The sequence below is a fragment of the Phlebotomus papatasi genome, chromosome 1 (assembly GCF_024763615.1).
Source record: "Phlebotomus papatasi isolate M1 chromosome 1, Ppap_2.1, whole genome shotgun sequence".
Taxonomy (NCBI): Eukaryota; Metazoa; Arthropoda; class Insecta; order Diptera; family Psychodidae; genus Phlebotomus; species Phlebotomus papatasi.
This window is the reverse complement of record NC_077222.1, coordinates 34,003,498-34,030,223: the sequence shown is the minus strand read 5'-3', so window position 1 is coordinate 34,030,223 and position 26,726 is coordinate 34,003,498. Positions and strand designations below refer to the sequence as shown.

At 32.0% G+C, this 26,726-nt stretch overlaps 1 protein-coding gene across 4 annotated transcripts in view; it reads right to left on the bottom strand.

The window, feature by feature from the left end:
- The window catches only part of LOC129798862 (photoreceptor-specific nuclear receptor), a 33,525-nt gene extending 10,339 nt beyond the window's left edge, over positions 1-23,186 (bottom strand). For all 4 annotated transcript variants that reach the window (XM_055842304.1, XM_055842306.1, XM_055842305.1 and 1 more), the window contains exons 1-2: positions 22,778-23,186; positions 9,234-9,528 (exon numbers count right to left, since the gene is read on the bottom strand). In XM_055842304.1, coding sequence (XP_055698279.1) covers positions 9,234-9,528; positions 22,778-22,814 — 332 coding nt within the window. In that variant the 5' untranslated portion in view covers positions 22,815-23,186. The remainder of the gene's footprint in view (positions 1-9,233; positions 9,529-22,777) is intronic.
- Positions 23,187-26,726: the final 3,540 nt, after the last annotated feature.

Here is a 26,726-nt window from a genome sequence, read left to right as displayed (position 1 = left end):
ACAAAGAGGGAGATGAAGAAGAGGAAAAATTTTGCCATTCAAGCTACGCTCCCGACATCTGCAATTGTGAGAAATTTGCCTGTTTGTTGGTGCCCCAAACTCTGTTTTATGATGGATTTTATATTCTTTTAAAAAAATGTGAACATTAATTTCTTTAGTAGATACATAAATATTATCCCAAAACATGTAGGAAAGTACTGGTGTAGTGAAATTTGATGTAACTTATTTCAGTTTTATTTTCCAGGTAGATATATAAATGACTAAAATTATCAAAATCTCACAATTTTGCGAAAAAAGATTCTTATTTCTAAACTACTTGAACTATGTGGATCATTCTTTCTCTGTACAAGGATCCCTATAGTATCTATGATTTCATGTAAGTCTCATTCTCTGAAATCTTATACCTATTTAAAAAATCGCAGTGTTTGGTGGTACCCCTGTTTGGTGGTGCCCCAGTTTCCCCTAACCTTGATCCCGGATATCTTTGACTTGAACAAGCACGACCATTGAAATTTAGAAGTTCAAATAAAATGAATAATTTTTCATTTTAAATATTTCCCAAAGCTATTTAGCAAACCCTAAAGCAGTCTTCAGACTGGAGGTTTAGCCCAGTTCCCGAAGATCTCACAGAATTCTAAAGAGGGACCAATTTGATTACTTTTTGAGAACCCTATGGGTGATTGATGAGAAATTAGAGCAGCTAAAACATATAGCTAATCCTTAGGTCTGAAGCCCGTGTAAGGTGGATACCCCGAATGATGCCACTACCCCATTTGATTCCACCTTAAATAAAATGGTATTTTTTCAATATTACGATATTTTCGAATTATGAAATATATACAATAGTGATTGTTGCTTATATTTCATTATTCGAAAATATCGTAATATTGAAAAAATACCCTTTTCCGTGTAAACAGACGGAATTTCCACGGGAATTCCCACGAGCAAATGGTAAATTTGCTATACAAGCGCCCTCTTCAAAAGTGCACGAAACTGCCCGAATGTCTTGAAATATTTTGAATTTCAAATGGAAATTTTCCGTTGGAGGGTGAAATATTCAATTTTCTAAAATGGAAAAAAGCTATCTCGCTCGAGATAGCTTTTTGCTTCCGAAGAATTCCGAAAATTTAATTTGGAGTGTTTTTAAGCAAATAATATATGAAAAAACATGTAAAATCTCCTGTAGTGATCAAAACATTGATTTTAAAAGCAAATTTGAAATCGAATAATAATACTATAATAATTTTGAAAGGATTAGTGTTTCTGGATTAAATTAAATATTCATCAATAACATTTCAGAACAGGTTTAAATGATTGGAAAGGCAGATTCAAAATTTATCTTTTTCAATAAATCCCATTATTAAAAAATGTAAAGAATATAATAATGTAGATAAGGAAATACAAAGAATAGTAAGAACTATCGAAGTTCACTGATGAAAATTATAGCCAGAAACCATATAAACTGCCTTTTCGGATATAAAATATTACTTCAATATTTTTTATTGTTTACTTTTTTTTGGAAATAAAATTTTAAAATATTTTACAGTCTTCTTGTTTTTTAAAACAATTTGTATTCAATTATTATACAATTAACTAATTTTTGTAAACATCTCTGTTCCGAATGAATTGACTGCTTGGTCACCCAGGGACACTTTATACATTTTCTTCTAACACTTTATAAAATTTTAAATTATCAGCACTACAATTAAACGAAAATTAATCAATAGGTCCTATCAGCAAAGATATCCAAAGCTTGTCGTTGATTTATCCACTTTAATTGGGGGTTTTGACAAGATATTTACGCTATAACAACATTTCTAATCATTTCTCGAGAAATTTTAAAAGATTTTCCATGAAATGTATTAATAGATAATATTACTAATATCCTTGTGGTATAATAAAGCCACTTTAATAAAATAAAGTACGTAAAATATCTTCTAAATACACATTCCGTTATTTATATTCGGAAAAAAACAAAATTTGAAATTCAAATCTTCGGAGCATTTTTGTGTTGCGCTTGAAGTCCACCAGAGGCGCATAGAGCGGATGGTAAAAATTTGACAGTTCAATATGGGAATTTCTATCCGGAATTCCCATCCGGAATGGAAAATCTCATGGGAATTCCCGTGGGAATTCCGTCTGTTTACACGGTTTATTCAAGGTGGCATCAAATGGGGTAGTAGTATCATTCGGGGTGTCCACCCTGCGCTTTAAAGACCTTAAATAAAAAAAAACGATACAGTGAATTATTAGGGGAGACTGGGGCAAAAAGTCATAAATTGAAAATATTAAAATTCAATATCTTCCAAGATAAATAAGATAGCGGCTTAAAATTTCTTCCATAGATATCCTCCATAGGTCTTCTTCAATGTCGTAAGTTTGTTAGAATTTGAACAAGGAATTTAGAAAATAAAAAATATCGAAATTTTTAGCTCTATTTTTGAAATATTTTCCGTGCAGAAGATATCAATTATTAGCAACTTATTTTAAATTTGATGCACTGGTGAATATTTCCCAAATTATCTGGATATTCTTTGAATACGAATCCGCTATCTATTTTAGAATTTTACAAATATTCTTTTCTCCAGAAATCCTTTTATTAAAAAACGACCACTTGGGGTAAAAAGTAACAAAAGCTATGGAGCAAAAAGTAACAAAAACCGAAACAATTTCTGATGTCCCACGGTGAAAAGAAACGTCAATGCTATATGTCGTTGCTTGTTGTTTGCATTGGTCAAACGATTTGCAGTCTTTTGTGTGTTTTTTGTAAAATAGCTTAAAATGCGCTTTTCTCGCTCAGATGTAGAAAACGGTGTTTTACAAAGCTGTAGAAGAATAAATTTCCTATGAAAATATGTAATCTCGGTATTTTACTTAAATTTACGGAATCCCGTAATAAAGCGAATCAAAATGTGATAGTATCTTATGCCTGATACTATTTTGCCCCAGCATTTTTGAGAATGATCACAAAATTACCTTTTAGAAAATGGCTCGATAATATATTATATTTCCTTACAAAATAGAAGAAAATGACTTTCACAGAGTTGTAGAGCGGTAAATTTCCTATAAAACTGCACTAATTAGAAATTTTGGAGGTGCTCGGGTAGCTTGTAAAAAAATAAAATATCCGTTTTGTGAATTTTTGCCCCAGTCTCCCCTATATTTTAAAGACAGGTTTGGCATTATTCATTTATTTCAAATTAAATTTCTTTCCAAAATCTTGTTTTTTAAGATCTAAAGTAAGATGAACGTGAGGTATGGAAACAGTTCAGTATAAAACTGAAACGATTCGTATTTTACTAAAGATGATCGATATTTTATTAAAAATAACATTTTAGTTTTCAAATTTTAATAAGTCTTGAAACTTAAAACTTTTGCGGTATATTTGTAAACTTATATCCAACTTGTTGTAATTACTTTGATTTTGCTTTGTACTTAATAATATCGTCCATTAAATATATTTTTCCTGAAAATTTTATTGAAAATTCTTATTTATTTTTACTTTTATCCCGAAAAGCCAAAATTCTGAATGGGCCAAAATTTTGAGAAGCCAAATTTCCGAATGGGTCAAATTCTCGAAAAACTAACATTTCGAATGAATCCAAATTCCGAAATGCTAAAACCCCGATCGCCAAAATCTGAAATGATCGAAATTATACAGAGGATAACCTGTAGAATAGTTAGACAGATCACAAAAAATGCTCTTTGGCTCTAGCAAGCACGGGTTCAATCGTGGAAGTCGCTGTGACACTTTCAAGAATTCGTAATATTGCTTTTCGGAATGTTCGCTTTCAGGTTTTCAGGCTTTTCGGGATTCATGCTATTTGGGATTTTGACTCATTCGTTATTTTGACCTTTGGGGATTTTGGCGTTCGGAATTTTGTCTTTCGGGTTTTTGACCCTTTTGGTTTTCGAAATGTTGACCCTTTTAAAATTTTAGATGTGGTGGAGGATTTGGGCTTTTCTTAATTTAGTTGTTTGGGATTGCGACCCATTCGGGATTTTGTTTTTTGGATTTTGAGTGGGAACCATTATGTATATTGGACAAATATGAAGTGTTCGAAGCCAGAGTGTGTGCGAAGCCGGAAAGCTTTCATCTACTCAATTGCTTTTATTGACATCTTTTTTTCCAAAATATTGCTAATCTGATGCAATAATTTTTTATTTTATTCTGTGACTTTATTTGCCTGATATTATTCTTTAAAAAATTTAACATTTTTATTGTCTTCACTTAATTTTTTTGCATAATGTTTTTGAAGTTTTTCACACAAACATTCGTATTCGTCAATGACCTTTAAATATACTTTCTGATTATTTTTCAAAGTCAAGTATTAAAATATTTATTTAGGAAATTGTATTTACTAACCACCTCGAACATATTTATATTTTTTTGAAATTTATTTGGATTCTGAATAAGTTTTAATCAGTTTCAAGTGGCCATTCTCTTGTAATTAATTAGTAAAATCATGCAAATTAATTTTGATATAAAGCTATTGTAAAAATATTTTAAGGAGATTCTTTTAATTAATTATTAATTAAACAAAAATTTTACTGTATTTGTGAACACTGGTTATCAAGATTGAATCAAAATTAATTTGGAAACTTTGGAAATGATTTATACGTGGAAAAATCTTGGTTTAAAAATTCCTTATATTGCGTTGTTGCAACCAGATAGTTTCCTTATTTTATGAAGACAACGCATAACTCCGTGGAGATAATATAATATTTTCTTTGGTATTCTGCACGAAATTATTCGAATACCATTGATATTGTACAATTTCTTTGATATCAGAATGAAAATGATTTGAAGAAATCTTTTCAATAATTATTTTTGCAATGAGATAGATGCTCATCTTGTTGAAAATTAATGAAGTTACCCTGAAGGATTTTTCACTGAATTGTGTAGTTCCTTTGAGCGATGATTTACCTTCTGCCAAAACAATTAAGGCAAGAGAGATAAAGGAGAGAAAAGAAGATGATTTGGGTGACTTCAATTTTTCACAAATCAATTCAAGTATCTCTTCTCTTTGACCATCTGCGCTTGGTGCAAGACAAAAATGGGACTTACTCGTATAGTCAGGGGCACCCCAGGGTTTAGTTCCACCGCAAGGATTAAATCTCGCTTCTCGATTGGAGTTCAAGTTTGAGGATTCACCCAAAACAAAAAAAGAGGAAAAATCTGCTACATTTTCTCCTGGTTCATCCAATCAGGGATAATTGCGTTTTGATTCATTCGCTCTTGGGATGAATTTACATAAATTGATTTTGGGGGATTGAGCTCTTGACCGGATTAAGAGTATATGTGAAGTATTTGATGATATTTGCAATTTAATCAAAGACTTTCTCTACCAAAATGTCAATTTGATATTTTTGTTTAGTTCATGTTGATCCATCATTCAGAAATTGAAGAAATATTTTAATAATTTCCTCACCCACCCCTCTATACATTGCAAAGCAGAACACACACACCCCTCCGAAAGTTTTCCATCAGAGGGATTTATGGACCATTTAGAGGCATGAGCAATTGATGGTCACATTTGGCACCAAGTGGGATTCACTTGATCCTTGTTATTTTGCTCCTTCTGCTGGCATAATCCTCTATCTTATTCATATGACAGTGTAGCAGCAAAAGTATACGACATTTAAGATGGGTAGGAGTGAATAAATTAATAATTTTCTGGTGTTTGCAATAGTGAAAAAAAAGGAAATACAAATTGATATTCACCCCTTGGGATGGGGCGGGAAAAAGAGCATTTACCAGGAGGACTAAAAGTTATTTTTTTCACGGATTTTTATGTCACTGCATAAATTTAAATATAAAATCCCTGTTTAAATAGCATAATTGAGCATCTGATACCATTTTAGAAGCAAATGATGTTTCGTATAGAGTTGATGTAGTCATTGGGTGACTTTTAAATAGATTAAGAATTCATGAAGCAATTACTTCAAAAGAGAAGTTTTAACCCAAAAAAATAATCAAATTGTCATAATTTATTGTTATTGTTTTCAGTTAAATCATCGGTTATAACTTTGGGAATTTGTTTGGTCAAATTTTCGGTCAAATTCGGTTAAATGCTGATTTATTTTTCGGTTTTTGTTTTAAATAATTTGTCCTGTCTTTTTTGTATAATTCATTCAAACGTTCGGTCATTTGATTGATTAAATTTATGATCGTGATCAGATCTTAGTTCAATGTTTAATAAAACAAATAAAACTTATGATTTGTATTACAAAATTTGCTTTAATATTTCCTTTAATTGAAAATAACGTTAGGCCTTTCTAAATTGTTTAATTTCCAGCAAATTTGTACATAGTGAGTTTGCCCTCCGATCCGAGGGGATTTTGCTCCCCCACTGAGAAAAAAAAGGGTTCGATTAACTTTTTTTCCTCATAACTTTAACACTTTTTAGGTGTAAAAATATATAAACATTTTTTTAATGTTAATTTTACACCTTTTTAAGGGTAAAATTAACATGAAAAAGGGTTAATTTAACCCCTAATACACCTAAAAAGGGTAATATTTACACCGATTTCGGATCAATGCTGCAGGATAAAATTAACATTTCCAGAATGTTATTTTGACTTTTTCGGATTTCTCTCAGTGCCTGCTGTTCATAACTTTTTTTTTAATTTTAGCACTTAAGGATGGTCTTCACCGATCCGATCTACCATGTCCGATCGGTGAAGATCATCGTAAAATGCTAGAATTAGAGATAAGCTTACGAAAAGCAGGGGGTGAAGTCAACCGAAGTTAATGTTACCGGGTGGTTTTTTAGGGATCGGGAATCTTCGTTTTTTTCATTTTGTTTTTTATACTTTTGTTTTTCCCAGTTTGTCTTCGGTAATTTTTGTTTTTTGGAAACTTTGTTTTTGAAAATCTTGTCTTTCATACATTTTTCACAATTTTCATAAATTTTGTCTGTAACACATTTTGCTTAAATATATTTTATAACTTTCCAAAAATTTCCCTTTTCTCAGAAAATTTCCATTTACCCCAAAGGACGAAACTAAAAACCTCCCAAAAACAGAAAATTTCCCTTTGTTCCAACAGGCGATACCGATAACTTCCCAAAACACAGAAAATTTCACTTTGCCCCGACAGGCGATACCGATAACTTCCCAAAACACAGAAAATTTCCCTTTGCCCTGAAGGACGAAACTAAAAACTTCAAAAACACCATTGTGATATCATTATTTTATTTAATAAAATATATGAAAGACAAGATTTTCAAAGACAAAGTTTCCAAAAAAACAAAAAAATACCGAAGACAAAGATTCCAAAGACAAATTGGGAAAAACAAAAGTGTAAGAAACAAAATGGAAAAAACGAAGATTCCGCAAACCATGTTTTATTTAAATTGTCAGAAAATGGCTTTTGAGAAATAAAAACTTACGGGTAAATACAAATGAACTTTCAAAGGTGGATTTAAAGTTTTTAAGAGGGAACACTTATCTCAGAATTAGTGACTATTACCAACTGTAACGGTAAAATTTGGAATTCCTGAAAACCAATTTGGAAGTTTGATTTTTCTAAAGTATTTTTTTTTATTTTTCTAAATCTACAGTATTTTTTTAAAAGATTTTTTTTTTTTAAGTTGTGAGAGATTTGTCTGAATTCTAACTTTATTTTCTTGGAATTTCACGTTGTTCGGAATTCTATATTTTACCATACTCTAGGTAATCCTATTCAATTTTGTGTTCCCGCCATTTCTTTTCCAAAACCATGTTTTTTGCGAGTGTTCGAAAACGCGTCGTACGATTTTTTTAATTTTGGTTATGTTTCAGGAATTACTCAGGTCAAGGGGGTGACATTAGCTTTGAAAAATGCGACCAGTTTTAGTGTAAATTTTTTCCTGTTTTCGTACACATTTCACGAGATATCTCCGAAACTACGTAGGTTGCCAATTTGGGGTTTTCGATTGCCCATTCCATATTAAATTGGCTTTTATTTTGCATTTCTATTTTTAACTAATTCATTCCACAATAACAGAAAACACCGAATAAACTCCCGAAGTTTTTTCGGTACGCTAGAAACATATAGGAAACGTCATTCCCCTGACCCAGGTGGACATATCGTTCATTTACGAAAATATCGTTAAATAATTCCTAATAAAAGTTTTTCAAAGTCAAAGTTTGAAAATGACTTTACAATGCATTTCTCAGCCGTTTGGGATAATGTTGGGCTCGTTGGAAAGGTCCTGGAATTTCAAACAAGTCTGAACCGGTTGCAATCGGTTCTCAATCGGTAATGAATCGGTTTATAACTAGTAACTAAATTTTACCACAAAATCAATTTTATTATATTACTTCTAAGCTTTTTTAGGCGTTCTTTTGAGTAATTTATGATTTGGTTAATATCAGTTGAGAACCGGTAAACGATAAATTACGCAAAAATACTATTGAGGTATGGCGTCTAAAGCCTAAAATAGACACAGGCTGTAAAATTTAGTAGTAAAAATTTATTTCAAACTGTCATACACTGAAGACTTAAGGTCATCAATTAGATGTCCTTTGTATAAATTTTCTTTATTTAATCCTTTTTATAATATTAATAACAATAATGCTGGCACAACATTTCATGAAGGAACAAGGCCTTCCCGCAAGAGGATTTCTAGACATGCATTATTATATTTTCTTGTACGGGATGAGGTTGTCAGTCCCATGTCCCGTGGAATAAAGTGCAATGAAGCTCACTGGATGCAATTCGAACACCTTTAACGCCAGAAAAATTCCGATGACCTCAAGGGGATTCGAACCCGGGACACTTGCATCATAGAGCCAGTGCTCTACCACTTGACCCATTGAGTGCCCTCTAATCCTTTTATCTGCGAAATTTTATAAGCTAAATATTATCGAGGATCAGCCTGACTATTCGGGGCTTAAGTCACGAGCTCGAGCACTTCCCAAGGACTGGGACGCTGTCATCCCTTTTTCTCTATTTTTTTTAAAGAAGAGAAAATTTATATTTTCCACAAAGTCCACAAATTTAGTTATAGGCTTCTAGTCGGCAGTTAAAGGATGTAACTAAATTGTTTTAAGTATGTGTACGTTTATTTTCAATCTCTGAACTATAAATAGTTGACTCTGTGCTTGCATCTTTAAACCTCATTTCATAAAAGCAAGCAGATCACTTAAGTTAAGCGACAAACATAACTTATTCAAGGAAATAAGGGAGTGAAAAGCAAACAGATTTTTAGAGCTCTTTCGTCATTTTTTCCGACGGTGGCATTTACCTGTAGATTAATTTCCGTCTAACGCTACGCTTGAAAAATCCAGAACATCCATTGCAGGCTAGAATCCCGTAGTGTTTGCCAGAACTCGTGTCTCCGCACACGACACACACGAGACTCATGTTCTGAATTTTTCTGCCATTGCCAGGCATTACGGTGTTTCCATTGCCGTCGTGTAGTGCCCCTGTTCCATTTCCTCCCCCATTTCCGGCGGCATTTCCATTGGGTGGTGGATGCCATGGCATCAGGTGGTTTGGTGGCGTCGGGAAGCAGGATCCTGGTGAATTTCCACGGTGATCTGTGAGGAGAACCAATAAAAGTGGATAAATTTCTATTTTCATTTGAGATTTCTGTTTAATCCTCAAAATGGCAAATACTTCGGTCACACTCCCGGATTGGGAAGTCAATTGAGAAAATTGCTGGGTTATGAATTACAAATCCTCAAGTGTTGATTGTGTGACACGCAAATATTCCCCGAAGGACTAATAATATTGCAAAAGAGGATGTATCTCCGGAATAAATCTATTTTAAGTGAATAATTCACTTAAACCCCTTTTCTTCTCAGCTATCCCATCCCCTTTATTTGGTTTCTCATCGCTCTCTCTCTTATAGGCATGGGTCAATTGTTTCGTAATCACCCTCTAATTGAGAAGAGTGATTTCTTTTTTTTTTACTTGAGGGTTAAACTAAATATTCTGAGTTGTGAGGGGTTGAGTGATTCGACTTGGTTTGCAATTCAACAAATTGCACATGAGGCTTCGTCTGGAGGGGTTGAAGGAAGAAAGTTAATGTGAGAGAGAAAAGAGTCAGGCTAATGAAATTTGTCAATTATTTGATTTAATACTTTTGTGCCTTTCCAACGCAATTTATTATTCGATGAGATGTGACGAAAGAAAATTCTTACAGAGTTTTTTTCTTTTCCTTTTATTTTTTTGCAAAAAGCATCTTTATCCCAATTTGGAGAGTGAATGAGAAAAATCTGGGGTTTGTCGGGGATTCAATTGGACTCTTTTTTTTTTCATCTGTTGGAATTATTGGGGAGAAATGTGAATGTGTCTTCATTTTATACCCTCAAAATTGCGAAAGTCATGTCACGTTTCTAGGAACGTTTTTATTATAAAATCACTTCGTATCTTGATGCTCCTCTTCAGCTCTTCTCATTGAAACTTCTTATTCATTTGTGCTTTGAGTTTTTTATTTGGTGTATGGGATAGAAAGCTATTTAGATAAGAAAAAATAAAAGGAAACTTTCTGTCCAAATACCTTCTTTCTGCAGAGTTTAGGGCCAGACTGTCTTTTTAAGGAAAGGAAAGAATAATACAGAATTGAAAAAGTAAAATAGCTTTTACATATCTTTGATCAAAGGTTCAGACTTATGTGAAAGAATTTATATTTTGTAGTTTTTGAATTGTTACGTTTTTGTTGCCCTTGAGGTTTTAATTTCTAATTTTTAATATTAATATACACTTAAGCGCATGTCGTCAGACATTCTATAACAATATGACCGGCTTCAGACTAGAGGTTTAGCCCAGTTCCCGAAGATCTCAAAATCCTAAATAGCGAGCAATTTTAATACTTTTTGATAACCCTATAGGTCACTTATCTGTAATAATCCACTCCTAAGTTAAATTTTTCCGAAAAACCGTGAATAATAAAAAATTAGAACAGTTAAGCCATATGACTAAGTCTTAGGTTTGAAGCCCGTATATCGCTCCATATGTCGTTTGTTATTACCTTCAAAAACGTAAACGTTTTTTTCTCTGCATCGATCGAATGACGCCCTGAAGGATAATATTAAAAGAGCAATCGATCGTAAAAATATAAAGCTTAATACCTATTCAAGGACAATGTCTAATTTAGGACCAAGTTGCCCAAATCAAAGATGATAAAATTCGTATTAGTAGCTTAAATGAAATATTGCATACATTATCCTTGTGGAAAGTTTGGTTAAATGTTTATCGTTTTGATCTGGCATAAGTGGATCGATATCAAGTCCTAAACAAGATTTTTTTTCAAACATTTTTTTTTAGATTAAGTACTAGCTCCTTTTAGAAGAAAAATGTTGAAATGTTTAAATTGAAGTCTACTACAGCGTTTCAAATAAAGAAATAGGTTCAAAATAGGATGAAATCCTTTGAAATGCTGAGATAAAATCTGGGATATTTCAGCATTTGTTTGTACTGATTTCACGAACAGAAAAAAAACCATCTCGGGTGAAGTATAGCGTTATTTGCAAAATTTTTATCTGTTGATGAAAATTTGTTATCATTTGGTCATTATCGTTCGATCATGAGAAATTGGAAAAATTCTAATTTTACAGGCTTCATTTCTGCAATCTAATACGGGTCTCAAACCTAAGACCTTTAACCGTATGATTGAACTTCTGTAATTTCTTATCAATCAAGATTTTTGGTAAAATTTTAACTTTTATGATTGGATTACTGAGGGCAAATACTCATGTATTAGATTCTGAAAAATCAATTAAATTGATTGCTGTTTGGGATTTTGTAACTTTCTGAAACTTTGGCTAAACCTCTAAAGACCGCTTAGACTCTAATTCTAATTAGAACTGTCGCAAATTTTACAAAAGGAAACCTGAAATGATTTTTTTTTCAGTGGCATGACAGCCAAATTCTGACAAGGGCTAAATTTTGAATAGCCAAAATCTCGAAAAGCCAAAATGTCAAATGGATCCAAATTCGAAATAAACCGAAATCCGGTAAAGTCAAAATAGAGAATCCCGAACGGTATGAAAAACCGGTTTCAAAATCCCGAATGGGTTAAAATCTTAAAAGATCAAAATCCCAAAGGATCAAAGTCCCAAATGGGTCCAAATCCAGAATAGACCGAAATCCCGAAAAATCAAAACCGAAAATCCTGAACGGTATGAATATCCAGAGTCAAAATCCCAGAGTCGAAATCTAAAATGGGTCGAAAGTCTGGAAAATTAGAATTTTCGATTTCTTTGAAATCCCGAAGCATTCCAAAGTGCCAAAATCTCATATTGGTCTAACTAAAGTCCGAAAAGACAATATCCTGAATTGTTCTCAATCCCGAGAAGCCAAAGATCTCTTTTCGGGATTTCGATCTTTACGCGATATTGATTTTCGGAATTTTAGCTTCCAGGATTTTAACTGGGATCTTATTTTTTATCGTTTAATATTGTTAATTCAATTTAAAAGTATGCTTAAAATGTACTTATTTAAGTTTAAGATATGATGTTTTTTGAAATATTTTTTGGTCTTAGAGAAAAATAGTATTTCGAAAAAAATTAGTATTAAATGATTTTTAAATTCAAAAATTGTTCTATCGTGATAATTACATAAAGTAAAATGCAAGGTATTTATTGAATTTATAAAGTTCTATTAAAAGATTAATAATAAATAGGTATTATAATGTTTTATGTATAGGTATAGATGCATTTAATATGATGAACTTGAAGGGTAATTTGTGGGTGGATTATGTGTAATAAAATTGATGGATAAATTTGCGAAATGGCAATAAAATCAACCCTTCCACCAGAGAAATTCACTTATTGACTCCCCGTCTATCTTCCATCAACACAATATATTTCCATTATTGTCAAATTAATGTTAATCATTTTTGACGGTGTTCAACAAAGTGAAACGATGAGTGCAAATGATGGGAAATTTCATTACAAATACCTCCCCTAACCTTATTCAAACAATTTTCTCATGCAAGATTCACTGTTCTTTCTCTCATAACAGAAGCATATCCTTCTTGTGCAGAGATCACTGTCAGCATAAATATTCTGTATTTATTGTTTTCTCCAGGTATTTATTTGATTATTATTATTTACTTTTCTACCAATTTTGGAAGAAAATGCAAATCATTTCCAGGAGATATACCATTATTGTAGAAAGTCAAGACCACCCACCCTTGTACTTAAATTAAACAGACTTGAGGGACTTGAAGAATTGTTGTGAGAGTGGAAAATCGGATTTGTCATTTTGGTAATTTAATTTCTGCCTGAAGAATTTCGCGAAACAAAAAAGTGGTTATATGGCTGATGAAAAGCCTCAAAAAAAAAAAAAACTTTCAATGGTTCTACGAGAACAGCAATTTTCCATGGCCCACAAAAAAATCCTCATCTCTTCATTTTGCTGAATTGAAAAAGTTTTCCCGTGTCAGTAATTTTTCTCAATCTTATTCTTGAAATTCTCCTACTCGATTTTTCTTGTTTTTTTTTGTCAATAGCAATCTTTTTGGGACTGATGTTGTTTTTTAAAACAAACTAATGTTGGGTAATCTTTACTAGAGTGTGTGACAGTTGATGTGTTGTGACTGGTACGAATTTTCAAGATTATAAGGAGTTTTTGGCATATTTAGTACATGTCTGTACTAAAACAATTTATGACATGAATTTAGTTTTTATTTACTGAAGAAAAGTATGGAGCATATAAATAAATAATACATGACATAACTGGATCTTTTAGTAAGTTTTTATGTTTTCTGTAAATGGTCGAAAAGGATAATCTTGAATTAAGAAAATGTTGTACTAAATGCTTTTTAGTACATTTCAGTAGAAGTTAAAGGAGGATATTTATTGTTGAATCTTTCTTATTACAAAAATTAAAGTTACGATGTTTTAGATCAAGGGCGGATGATAAATTCCGTGTAGTAGTAAGTCAAGGAACCTTTAACAATTAAATAAAAACATTGTTTTTATTTTTTTTAAATTATGTGATCGTATTGTATTCTGTTTATAGGGTAGGAGCTTATAATTTTGGACAGTCTGCTTATAAGCATCGATGTTCCAAGTTTGAAGTGCGATATTTTCAATACTAATTGAGTTTTTTGTTTACTCTATTTTCAGAAGGGTTGTTTAGAAACTTGGCAAGGATTTATTGTCTTTTTGTTTTTGCTAAAATTATTTTTAATACGTTTAAAAATTAATTGATATGTAAAGGTGAATTTGACTTTTATTTTGGACAACTTGGTTATTAATTTGGACAACTTGGCTGTAAATTTGAACAGATAATCCGCCTCAACAGGATGCCCATTGTTCTTCATTTCATGAACCAATCCTACCAAGTTCTCTTCCTGTTCATGTAAGGGAAACGTAGAATATCAGAAGAAGCCCGGAAACTTTCCATATCATTCGTTAAAGTGAGTTGATTTCGATACTTCAAGTACGTGCGGATTCGCTCATTCCCTGGCCTTTCCGGGAGCATTTCAAGGCATTTCTCGCTATATCTCTTTCGTAGAGATGATGCTCCTTTGTTTCTCCAGGCATTTGTCCAACCTAGTCATCACAAAAGCTAAAACTTCACGAAATTTCGTGAGAAAAACACCTGTCCAAAATAAGAACCATCACCTCACTGGTGCACCTCTTAGAAAATTTCCCATTTTTCACACGAAAAACGTAATTTACAAGGCAAATCTCACTTCGGGTCAAATGTCCAAATCACCATTAATGTGAATCAACACAATATTCAATGAATATTTAATAATATCACTTAGAAAGGGCGAAGAAACATTGCATTGTTAGTACTTCATCACAGCTAAATAAGACTGAAGTAAACACGAAGTTCTGTCATATTTCTCGTAAGCAATTGCTCAAACTGAATTTTCAACAAAGCAATTTTAACTCAAATCATATTCAAAATATAACGTATTTAGTGTTAAAATCTTTCAAAAAGAACAAATATTTAGATAGAATTCATTATTCATCAAATATTGGAATAAAAATTCATAATTTTAATCAATTTATTTTTAGTGTCCAATTTTATCCTCAAAGTGTCCAAAATAAGAAACTGGACAAAATTATGAGCCTTTCCCCTATGTGGGGATATTTTATTTCAGAATTGGGGAAAGGCTCATAATTTTGTCCAGTTTTTTATTTTGGACACTAAAAATAAATTGATTAAAATGATGGATTTTTATTCCAATATTTGATGAATAATGAATTTTATGGAAATATTTGTTCTTTTTGGAAGATTTTAACACTAAATACGTTAAATTTTGAATATAATTTGAGTTGAAATTGCTTTGTTGAAAATTCAGTGTGAGCAATTGCTTACGAGAAATATGAGAGAACTTCGTGTTTACTTCAGTCTTAATTAGCTATGGCGAAGGACTAACAATGTTTCTTCGGTCTTTTTAAGTGATATTATTGAATATTCATTGAATATTGTGTTGATTCACGTTAATGGTGATTTGTACATTTGACCCGAAGTGAGATTTGCCTTGTGAATTAGATTTTTCGTGTGAAAAATGGGAAATTTTTTAGGACATTTACCAGTGAGGTGATGGTTCTTATTTTGGACAGGTGTTTTTCTCACGAAATTTCGTGAAGTTTTAGCTTTTGTGATGACTAGGTTGGACAAATGCCTGGAGAAACAAAGGAGCATCATCTCTACGAAAGAGATATAGCGAGAAATGCCTTGAAATGCTCCCGGAAAGGCCAGGGAATGAGCGAATCCGCACGTACTTGGAGTACCGAAGTCAACTCACTTTAATGAATGATATGGAAAGTTTCCGGGCTTCTGTGACATTCTACGTTTCCCTTACATGAACAGGAAGAGGACTTGGTAAGATTGGTTCATGAAATGAAGAACAATGGGCATCCTGTTGAGGCGGATTAGCTGTCCAAATTTACATCTAAGTTGTAAAAATTAATCACCAAGTTGTCCAAAATAAGAATCAAATTCACCTCTACATATCAATTCATTTTTAAACGTATTAAAACTAATTTTAGAAAAAAATAAGATGATAAGTAGCTTGCCAAGTTTCTAAACAACCCTTCTGAAAAGAGAGTAACAAGAAATGTCAATTATAGTATTGAAAATATCGCACTTCAAACTTGGAACATCGATGCTTATAAGCAGACTGGTCAAAATTATGAGCCTTTACCCTATTCCTTGAACTTTGTGATTTTGATTTTTTTTGGATTTTATGGTTTTTTAGAGATTTTGACCCATTTCGTTTTTTGGAATATTTAGGATTTTGGATTTTCTGGTTTTAGGCCTATTCGTGATTTGGTTTTTTTTCGGTATGTTGGCTCATTCGGGATTTTGACGCACTAGGGACTTCGAACATTCGAGATTTTTTTGGCATTGCTTAAGACCATTTAAATCCAATCAGGTTTCGTGCATTTAATCCTCTTCATTATTGAGTTTTTCAATTGACTTTTCATAATTTCCTACGAAAATGATCTTAGTCATCTCGCTCTTTCTCATAGAAAATTTTGAAAACATATTTACAAACAAAAATTATTGTGCGCTGGTCATTAAGCTAAGAGACGGCTTATATAATTAAAATAATGATTGTACTTCATTCCCATAAGTTTCCCACTAAGCCGTCTCACGGATTAAGCCGTAAGGGCCTCGACACACCTGAGGATTAGCCGAGAGACGGCTCAGCGTAATTATATTCGAAATAATGATTAAAATACATTTCCATCATTTTCCACTAAGTCGTCTCTCGGCTTAAGTCGTAAGTGTGTCTAGGGCATAAGTCTGTCTAGGGTTTTAGACTGCTTCTATACTGATTTATTTTGAAATGTACCTCACTCTATTATGCACCGGTGGAGTATCATGAAATCTCCCCTAAGTTTGATTCTGAGATAAACTTTTTTCCACCTAAAAGTATCCTGATTTAAATAGAAAGTCTATACACTGAGAAAAAAAAGAGGGTGCGATTAACTTTTTTCCTCGTCACTTTAACATTTTTAGGTGTAAAAATATATCAACATTTTTTAATGTTAATTTTGCACCTTTTTAAGGGTAAAATTAACATGAAAAATGGTAACTTTAACCCATAATACACCTACAAAGCATAATATTTACACCGATTTCGGATCAATAATGCAGGGTAAAATTAACATTTCCGGAATGTTATTTTAACTTATTCGGATTTCTCTCACTCAGTATAGAAACTTATTGAAATATTTCGAAATAGAACACAAAATCTGTAAGATTTTCTATTACTAGTCAGGGCAAGTCAGCTGAATCTGAAAATATAAAATGTTAGAGTGAGGTGCATTTCGAAATAAACCCGTTTATAATCAAATTTTGCCGAAAGTGTGAATCCCATCAGTTCAATTGCCTTACAATGCACTCTGCTTCTGGTTTACCTATCTTTCAATATATGTTGAGCTGATTTGAATGTTTCTTTTCGTATCTTGGATCTTATTGATTTTTCATCAATCACATTTTAAAGTTTTATTGGAGTTTTGGAGTTTTTCTACAACTTGTGAGACTTTTTGGTGTGAAATCTTATTCCTCATTTCTACATTTCTTTACCTAATTTATTTTTTATCAAGAATTCTCGTTGAAGTAATTTTCTGCAGATGTTATTAAATATTTGATGTATGGTTTTCATGGGGAAATTCTTTGGAAATTCGTTGTCACAGTGCACTATTGCACTTGATTGCAAAATTAAAAAAAAAAAATGTTTTCTCTCGGAAACACGTAAAAGCTACTGACATTGTAATACAAAGTCTCACTCAGACATTGCAAGTCAATTTGTAGTAACAATAAAATGATATTTGGGCAAATATCAAGGAATTTGTACACTTGATATTTAATCAATTGGTGAGAGAAATGAATAATTAATATTTCATGAAATATGTCTGCTTGTCTCAATATTGCGGAATTTTTTTTAAATGATTTTTTTTTATTTATTTAATTCTTTTTTATGTATATAACTTTTCGTGTTTTCGTTTATTCTTACTCATCGACTGTGTTGTAGTGTTTTCATTTAATTTTGGCGGTTTCTCGTGGCGAAAAATCACCTGAATAAAGTTTAAGTAAAAAAATAGAGCGTTTTGTAAAATGTTATTTTGCGTTAAGTCAGAAAATTAAATATAAAATATTTGGGCTTGTGGGGGACTGAGATCATAAGAATTAAATATCTTAAGCACGTGTAAATTAAATTAGATCCAAGGTTAAATTCTTGCCTTCGTGGATGAATAAAGTCCAACTTTCCATAATAATAAAAGCACTTTGAGTTTGGGCAGGTGTGATAAAACATCCAAAATCTATGTTATATTGTCTTGAAGACTTTCTTATGGAGGGATTGCTTGTAGAAAGATCCATTTTTTAGAAGGAAAATTCGCACAATTGAGTGCCCAAAAAGAAGGACATTAGTATTCAAAAAACGAACAACTTAGAGCTTCGTGTGTCAAATTGTCTGTGTATATTTTTACATATAGGAGAGAGAGTTGTGTGAAAAATTGAGGAAAAATTGAAAAAAAAAAGATAGCATTCTGAGGGAGAGTAGATTTGGCGGACAGTGTCAGAGGGTGGTTTTGAAAAAATGACAATTTGATTAAGACAATGTGTTGAAAAATACCACTTGGAAAACGTGCTTGGAAATTTACTGAATTTTATCTACCGGTATAATTTTCACAATTTTCTCACCCATTTTTTTCTCAGTTAATCATTTTTTAAAAGGGACTGAGCTTACAAAGTATTTTCGACTTCCAAGATCTTAAATTTACGTAATATTAAAAATGTGATTGAAAACCTTAATTTTTGTTCATGGAAAATTAAGATTTTCTATTTAGGGGACAGTGCCCATGCTTCGTATGATCTCAGAGCTTCGTAATTACTAATTTTTTCCTCTGTTTCTCAATAAATTTAATTCATCGCATATACTCTGGTGTCGAACACTTCATATTCTTCTCATATACCTTTAATGAATCTGACCTCTGGGTAATATCTTTCAATAGATTAATCTTATGTTACATATTTCCTGAAAAAATAGTTCAGATTCATTAAAGGAAAATGAGAAAAATATATTCGAAGCCAAGGGAATGCGAAGTCTGAAATCTTCATGTAAAAGACATAAGAATTTTTTTTAAATAAAAAAATACGTTTATTATTTTAATTCTACTGAAATTTAAGCCTTATGTCCAACGCACAATAACTTTTGTTTACTAAACATGTTTTTGACATTTCAGTGAGAGTGAATGAAATCTAGATCTAGTCATCTCGCTCACTCTCATAGAAAATTTTGAAAACATGTTTACAAACAAAAGGTATTGTGCGCTGGTCATTACAAATAAAATAAATAAATCTCAAAATGTAACTCAATACAATTTTTTACGTATTGATTTTCAAAGCTGTATAGTGTCTGCAGACCTGGAGTTTATCCTTATGGCTTTGAAATTCCTTGATAATTTAGAATTTAAGAATAGACGTTTAACTCGTTCCTGAATGCCTTTAAATTTTAAATTAATTTTAGTATTTCTTAAAAAAGCTAGAACTTTTTAACTTAGCTCTAATTTTTCCCAAAAATCTTTTCTTATAATAAATTAAAGTTAAGTTTTATGGCTTAACGTTAGGTTTGAAATACGTTTTAAATTAGAAGGTTCAACAGCTTTCGTGGGAAACTCTAATTTTGAAATAGATCGTAAAGAAAAAGAATATGAAATGTCTGGGGAAGTAAATGGGCAGTAGACAAATTTTGGATTAGCCGAAAAGTTAACCATATTTCTTTAAAACAAAATACTTGTTACGAAATTGAACAAGTTGAATCATGTTACTCAACCAATAGTCTACAGCAGAGGTGTGCAAGAACCGTTTAAAACCGAACAAACATCAAATGAAACTTGTACGTCGATGGTCAAAACGCTACCTGAACAAACTTATTTTGACGTTTATTCGGTTTCAAACGGTTCTTGCACACCTCTGGGCTACAGAGAGCATTACTATGATTGGTTTTCTTTACATAGTTTACTGGATTAGTTATAAATTATTCAAAACTATAATTTAATTAAAGATTGTTCCTATTTGATACTACAGTATATTTCGCGTCCTATCGTGTTCTATGAGCTTTGAAGATCCTAATAGTAGTGCCTTTAAGTTTTAGAAAATATTTACTTGTTATAATTTTACTGCTGGAGCTCTACATATTCTTTTAAAATTTTGTAAAAAATTAAATACATTTGCGAATATAGCTAAATCTTCTAGTTAATATTCAAGTTACATTTAGCTTTTATAAATTAAATATTTTATTCTTATTTTTTTTTAAAGAGATGGTAAAGCGTCCCAGCTTTGCGAAATGCTCGAACTCACGAGATAGAGCTCTCCGTGAATTATTTTTTCGCATGGTCTTTTGGTGCTTATTGGTCTACTAGTGAGTAAATTGATTTATAAATGACAAGAACATTTCAAAGTCAAAAATTGGTAAAGAAATGATTTTTCTAGAATGCTATAGTGTGAGTTACAAGTACACGGCCAAATAGAAAACGTAAATACGAGAAAGATATATCATTTATGGATATTTACCCGATTCAAGTTTAACCGTTTAATCTCTAGTTTGGTTACAAGTTTTATGGACAGAATAAAACAATAGACGTCTGGAGATATTATTTTTTTTTTATTGTGGGTCACCAAAGACCGGAAGTTGATATCTTTACCGTTGAAGCTCCAGGACGGTGACAAGTTATAAAATAAGCGGATTATTCAACTGTTCTCTCTTTGAGTTCGAGCAGTAAAAAACATAAATAAAACCTTAAATTAAAGCATAAAATTTTGAAAAATTCCTCTAAATTATTAAACGATTATTAACACTGTATTAATTTAAATATCAACTAATTTTGATGAGTAGTGTACTCTGGGGACGAATTCCCTGGACTTGCGAGAATTGTCATAATAAGATATATTGAGAATATATAGTGGCAAAGGCAGGGGCCCATCAAGCCTAATAAAAAGTGAAGCTATTTCTCACTTTTCTTTGTAAATATTTTGCAGATATTGCACCGCGACTTGTATTTTTTCGGCGACCATTATGAAATATGTATTTTTAGATAGCTTTTAACTCTTTCGCGTCCCACTTTTATTCAGCAGATGAATTCATGCAAAATTGAGTTTTTCCTAATGCTTTATGATCAAATATAATAGTTCAGAGAGGAAAAAAATTTTCCATTGCGTGAAAACTCGGAAAAACCCCGGGTCATATATGACCCTGTTGTCCTCAAGGGAAGTGTATTTACCATTTTCAAAATCTATATCACGGGCTTTTTAAGAATTTTTTTTGCTTGAAGTTACTAATTTGGCCAAAACCATGGCAAACTGGATTGTCTTGATGAACACTGTACTCCTGGTGTTCAAGGAATCTTCCTGGTAATCCCTTGAACAGTCTCTGTCACAATATTTTGAGTGGTATTTGGCAAAAATAAACTTATCCACATATTTATTCACACACAATACAATTGCACAATATGAGACGCTTGCAGAATACTCTAAAATATTGCTAAATATGTTATAATTCATCAGATATAAGATGAAATGTCCAGGAGCAAGATGTCCCACCTGCATTTCACAAAGAAAAACAATGTCCCAACTACATTTCGCTGCAGGTTTGGGACGAAAACACTGTTACCCTTGGGGACTATAGGGTCATATATGACCCGGAAAATTCTACACGCTTTTCTGGAAAATTGAGAGTAATTTATTATATCAAAATATGCAATATACAATCTTTGGATATTCTATTTTATGTTTCTAAAGAACTTTTTGCTGAAAAAAATAAATGAATACAAAAAATTTTGAAAAAGAAAAGTCATTTCACAAAGTTCGAAATTCGTTATTTTTGATCTCAAATATTTTCTTTTCCTGAATTTCTGGAGTCTTGAGAAAATTAGCCAAGAATCTTACATCCTTCTATTATGATGTCGTGCACAAACCGATAGATTTCAATTAATGTAAATAGTCAAAAGAAATTGTTTTTTCCCCGGGTCATATATGACCCTAATGACGCGAAAGAGTTAATGTACAATTTCGAAATTTATCAGACTGATAAGTCAATTCCCTTTAGGAAAAAACTTGCCAATAGTCTTCAGTGCCTCTGTAAAAACCTATGGAAAAATGAAATGTCGAGAGGCCCCTGGGCAAAGGCCTTCGAATAAGTGACTTAACTGGGATGACTACCGCTAGTTAGATCTTGTAGCTTTCAAATTATCAATTTTGAAGAATTTGGTCTCAGAGATTTTTTTTACTAGAATTTTAGCTAAATTTGCCGAAAACTTTTGAATAAACGACTTAACTAAATTTGAATTTGCTGAAGTTATTAAAGTTATACTTTTCGAAATATTTTACATCGAAATTTCGAAAAGCGTTTTGTCGATTTTAGCGTCCGTTGGAGAAGTCACATACGCTCATCACATCATAGCAATTGGAATGGAAGTTATGGCCATTGAAAAGAAGACAGTTGGGAAAGTTATTTTTTTTTAAATTGACTTTTAAATATTTTTTGGATTTCACTGGTTCTAAGCTATTGCCGATATTTTTTTTATTGACAAATGTTTAAATTCTTCTACTAAGACTTTCTTATGAAATTAATAAGTTTCTTGTAAGTTTTGTTAAGGATTAGGTCTTAATATTCGTTTTCTTAAAAGTTATTAACAATAACAATTTTAATAATTGTTCCGCCAGTTAAAGAATGAAAATGATTTATGAAAAAATCAGTATGAATAAATAAAATTTTTGTGATATTATCACACTTTTTTTAAAAAAAAAATTATACAAGTTGAACACGATTCTTTAATCACTTTGTCCACTTTTTTGGAAAATTACCTGTTCCGTCGGTGTGATTATTTGCAGAAATTTCCATAATTATTTTTCACGTTGTTATCCCACTTTCAGTATTTCACTCACTTTTTCACTTTGTTTTTTCTAACTTTGATCATTAACTAAAATTTTCACTATTTCCAGTAATAATCCACTAAAATAGGGCTGTTGAGTGAAGAAGAATTATAAATGTGCTTAATTGATAAACTTTGAAATCACTATGAATTTTGTGACTATGGTGTGTCAAACACTTTGATTTTCCACTTTTTCCTCTCTTGGCCCGAGATAAATTTGCATCAACCACCATCAATTTCTTATTGATGCTGTTTGAGAGGAGGAAAATTGCTGGTGCCGCGGTGGCTTCTGGTGGCCGTTGACTGTTTTTACGCCATGAAAATGTGTGTGTGATTGTAGATGAAATAGGGTGGAAGCTTTCCAGCAAATGATGCTGAAATTCCCGCCTCTCGATTTTCGTGAATTCACACAGCCACACGAATTGTCAACCATCTCTCGACCAGAAGTTGATCCCACTGAGATACACATACCACCATCTACCCCTCTGCATTGCTCTCATCCACATCTGACACACACTCCTTATGGGCAAAATGCTGGAAATCGTCCTTCGCATTTTTATTCCATTCACTCTCTGCTTCTACACTGTAAAGTTTTTTTGGACTGAGGTTTTTTAACGAGTTTTGCTCTTTTGAATTTGTGACAGAACTTTCGACTTTTGACAGATTATTCAGGGAATATCTAAAGCAGGGGTGACTAAGAACCGTTTGAAACCGAATAAACGTCAAAATAAGTTAGTCCAGCACTGAGAAAAATCCGAAAGAGTTAAAATAACATTCCGGAAATGTTAATTTTATTTTTCAGTATTGATCCAAAATCGGTGTAAATATTACCATTTTTAGGTGTATTGGGGGCTAAGATGATTAAGTAACGAATGGAGCATTTTAATTCAGAAATGGTAAATTTTTCTTAAATTCTTTATAATTTTTAAGTCTTAGATCCCACAAAAATAAATATAACACGTAATGGTAGGCACATGTACAGAGAATATATTTTTTTTTGAATTTAAAATGTTACTGATGTTACAAATAGAAAATTTGTCAGAAAAATTTTAAAAAAATGCGAATTTTACGTCTTTTTCATATAGGTTTTAGGAACTGCTATCCTCGTGCAATCATTATAAATTTTGAGCCAATAACATAACATTAGATACTCTTTCATTTGGTAAAAGTTTTAAAATGATTGCATTTGGTTTTATACTAAAACTAAAAAATCACTTAAGAAAAAATATACCATACTTTTTTTTGTACGGAAAATGTATGAGAATGCTCCACCCTGATTGGGGGTTAAAGTTACCTTTTTTAATGTTAATTTTACCCTTAAAAAGGTGTAAAATTAACATTAAAAAATGTTGATATATTTTTACACTTAAAAAGTGTTAAAGTTATGAGGAAAAAAAGTTAATCGCACCCTCTTTTTTTCTCAGTGAGGTAACGTTTTGATCATTGGCGTATAATTTTCATTTGACGTTTGTTCGGTTTCAAACGGATTTTGCTCACCTTTGATCTAAAGCTTAACCTAAGTTTTAAGTCTAATTTTGCTATGCTAATTTTTGTTTTAAGCTCAATTTGGTACCATTTGGGTGCGGCTGAATGTTGGAACTAAAATTACCTTTGAATGAAGTAACGGTTTGATGGAACGCAACGATAGAATAGACGGAAAGATAGACTAATTTTTACTCTTTAATTTTTCACGACATTTCGAGGATGAATGTCCTTTTTAGTAGGTTTTGAATTGGGACAAAGAATCGCGTACAAGCGGGTGCTAACTTGAAATTTCGAACTTGAACTTAAACTTCAAACGTCCGTGAAGAATTAAAGGGTCAAAATCAATTAAGGTTTATCTTTCCGTCCATTTTCTGCTCTATACCTAAATAATTCGTAACGTGAAATAGATTTAAATTATAAATAGAACGCTAATGATTTTGGAGATCCAATATTTAATATAAGGATGGAGTAACGTCATTGAGAAAAAAAGAGGGTGCTATTAACTTTCTTTCCTCATAACTTTAACACTTTCTAGGTGTAAAAATATATCAACATTTTTTAATGTTAATTTTACACCTTTTTAAGGGTAAAATTAACATTAAAAAAGGTAACTTTAACCCCCAGTACACCTGAAATGGGTAATATTTACACTGATTTTGAATCAATACTGCAGAGTAAAATTAACATTTCCGGAATGTTATTTTAACTTTTTCGGATTTCTCTCAGTGGTTAGTTGAATCCTAATAATTTAAGTACGAATCTCAATTTACAGTAAAAAAAAAACTAAATAGAAGTCCACTGAAAGTGGTCGTCGTGGCTTCCAAAACTTTTGTTTCTTTTGACCCAATGATTTTCAAATAATTTTATTGCTAAGAGATGTTTTTGGAAGTTCTGCAATATATAATTCTATGACTGTTATTGATTTTTCTTTCAACGTAAAATGTTTTGCACGAAGGAACTGTTTTAGGTTTCGGAATACGTAGATGTTGTTAGGATCCAAATTAAGCGAATTACCCTACTGCGAATGTTCAAGCAATTCGTACTTCGAATCGAAACCTAGAATTGATTCCCTAGACACACTTATGACTTAAGCCGAGAGACGGCTTAACGTAATTATAATCAAAATAATGAGTTGATTAAATTCCATCAGTTTTCCACTAACTAAGCCGTTTCTCAGCTTACGTCGAGAGAGGGATTAGTCAGAAACTGAAGCAAATGTAATCTGATCATTAGTTTGAATTTAACTATGTTAAGCCGTCTCTCAGTCCGCTTAAGTCGTAAGTGTGTCTAGGCCATAACTCGAGTCAGGGACTTATGATTGGTTTTATTACAGTATCTATTTTAATTAGTCTAATATTGGACACCAACTGGAGAAAAGAAAATTCTTAGAAATTAGGTTATAAATATTTGAGATAGATTGCAGCCAATTTCGGTGTAGCAAGGGTAGGGGTACACTGAGATGGAGTAGGGAGGGATCTGATTTATCGCTGAAAAGGTCTCGAGTTCGGCTACAATGTACTAAAATTTTATCGAAATGTCAAATCTATTTTTCTAAAAATTTCAAATCGAATTTTCCTGAAGCAATTCATCGATTTTTTGATTGGTTACGAGACACTTCTTTGACATAGGGTAGAGTCAGTACTTTTCGCCACCATTAAGCTTCAGGGATCTCATAAGGTGTGATATTTTTGTCAGACTAAAATGAATTTTTGTATAAAGATACTTTGAAGCAATATCTATCTATATATCTAGGATACGTCTCGAGAATTTTAGAGAATCTCATTGAAAAATATGCATTTTCCCCAATTATGCTTCTTTCAGTACCTTTCGCCACCTGTTTTAAAACGAATTTCAATTAATTAAGAGACGTAATAACGTATTGGGATATTAGAACAGAACATATTATGAGTGTTGAAATGCTACTTATTCTTAAATGCCTTAAATTAGTTGTTTTATATTAGGTGGCGAAAAAGTGCTTACATGGCGAAAAGGGCTGACTCTACTCTACTTAACCATTATATTATAATATTAAGAATGAAAGTTATGGCTTTTAAGGTTTATTTTCTGAACACTCGATTTCTTTTTATGTCAATGGGTCCGTTTTGGGTTGTTCTTTAGCTGAAAGGTCTAAAACCTAACTTCAACGTACTAAAAATTTACTACTCATCAGTATTCATTCACCTTCTGTGCACCCTATGATAATAAACTTTTATCGAAAGCCGTTTATCCATATTTCTAACCGTTTTCTCTTCAGTACCGATTTTACGGAGGACTACAGGGTTGATTTTTAGAGAGTAACGCATTCGTTTGCTCCTAATCGGTTGCGGTCGGTATTTTATCTTGGATCACGAATCACGCTAGATATCGGTACTGAATAAATTTATTATACAAACTGA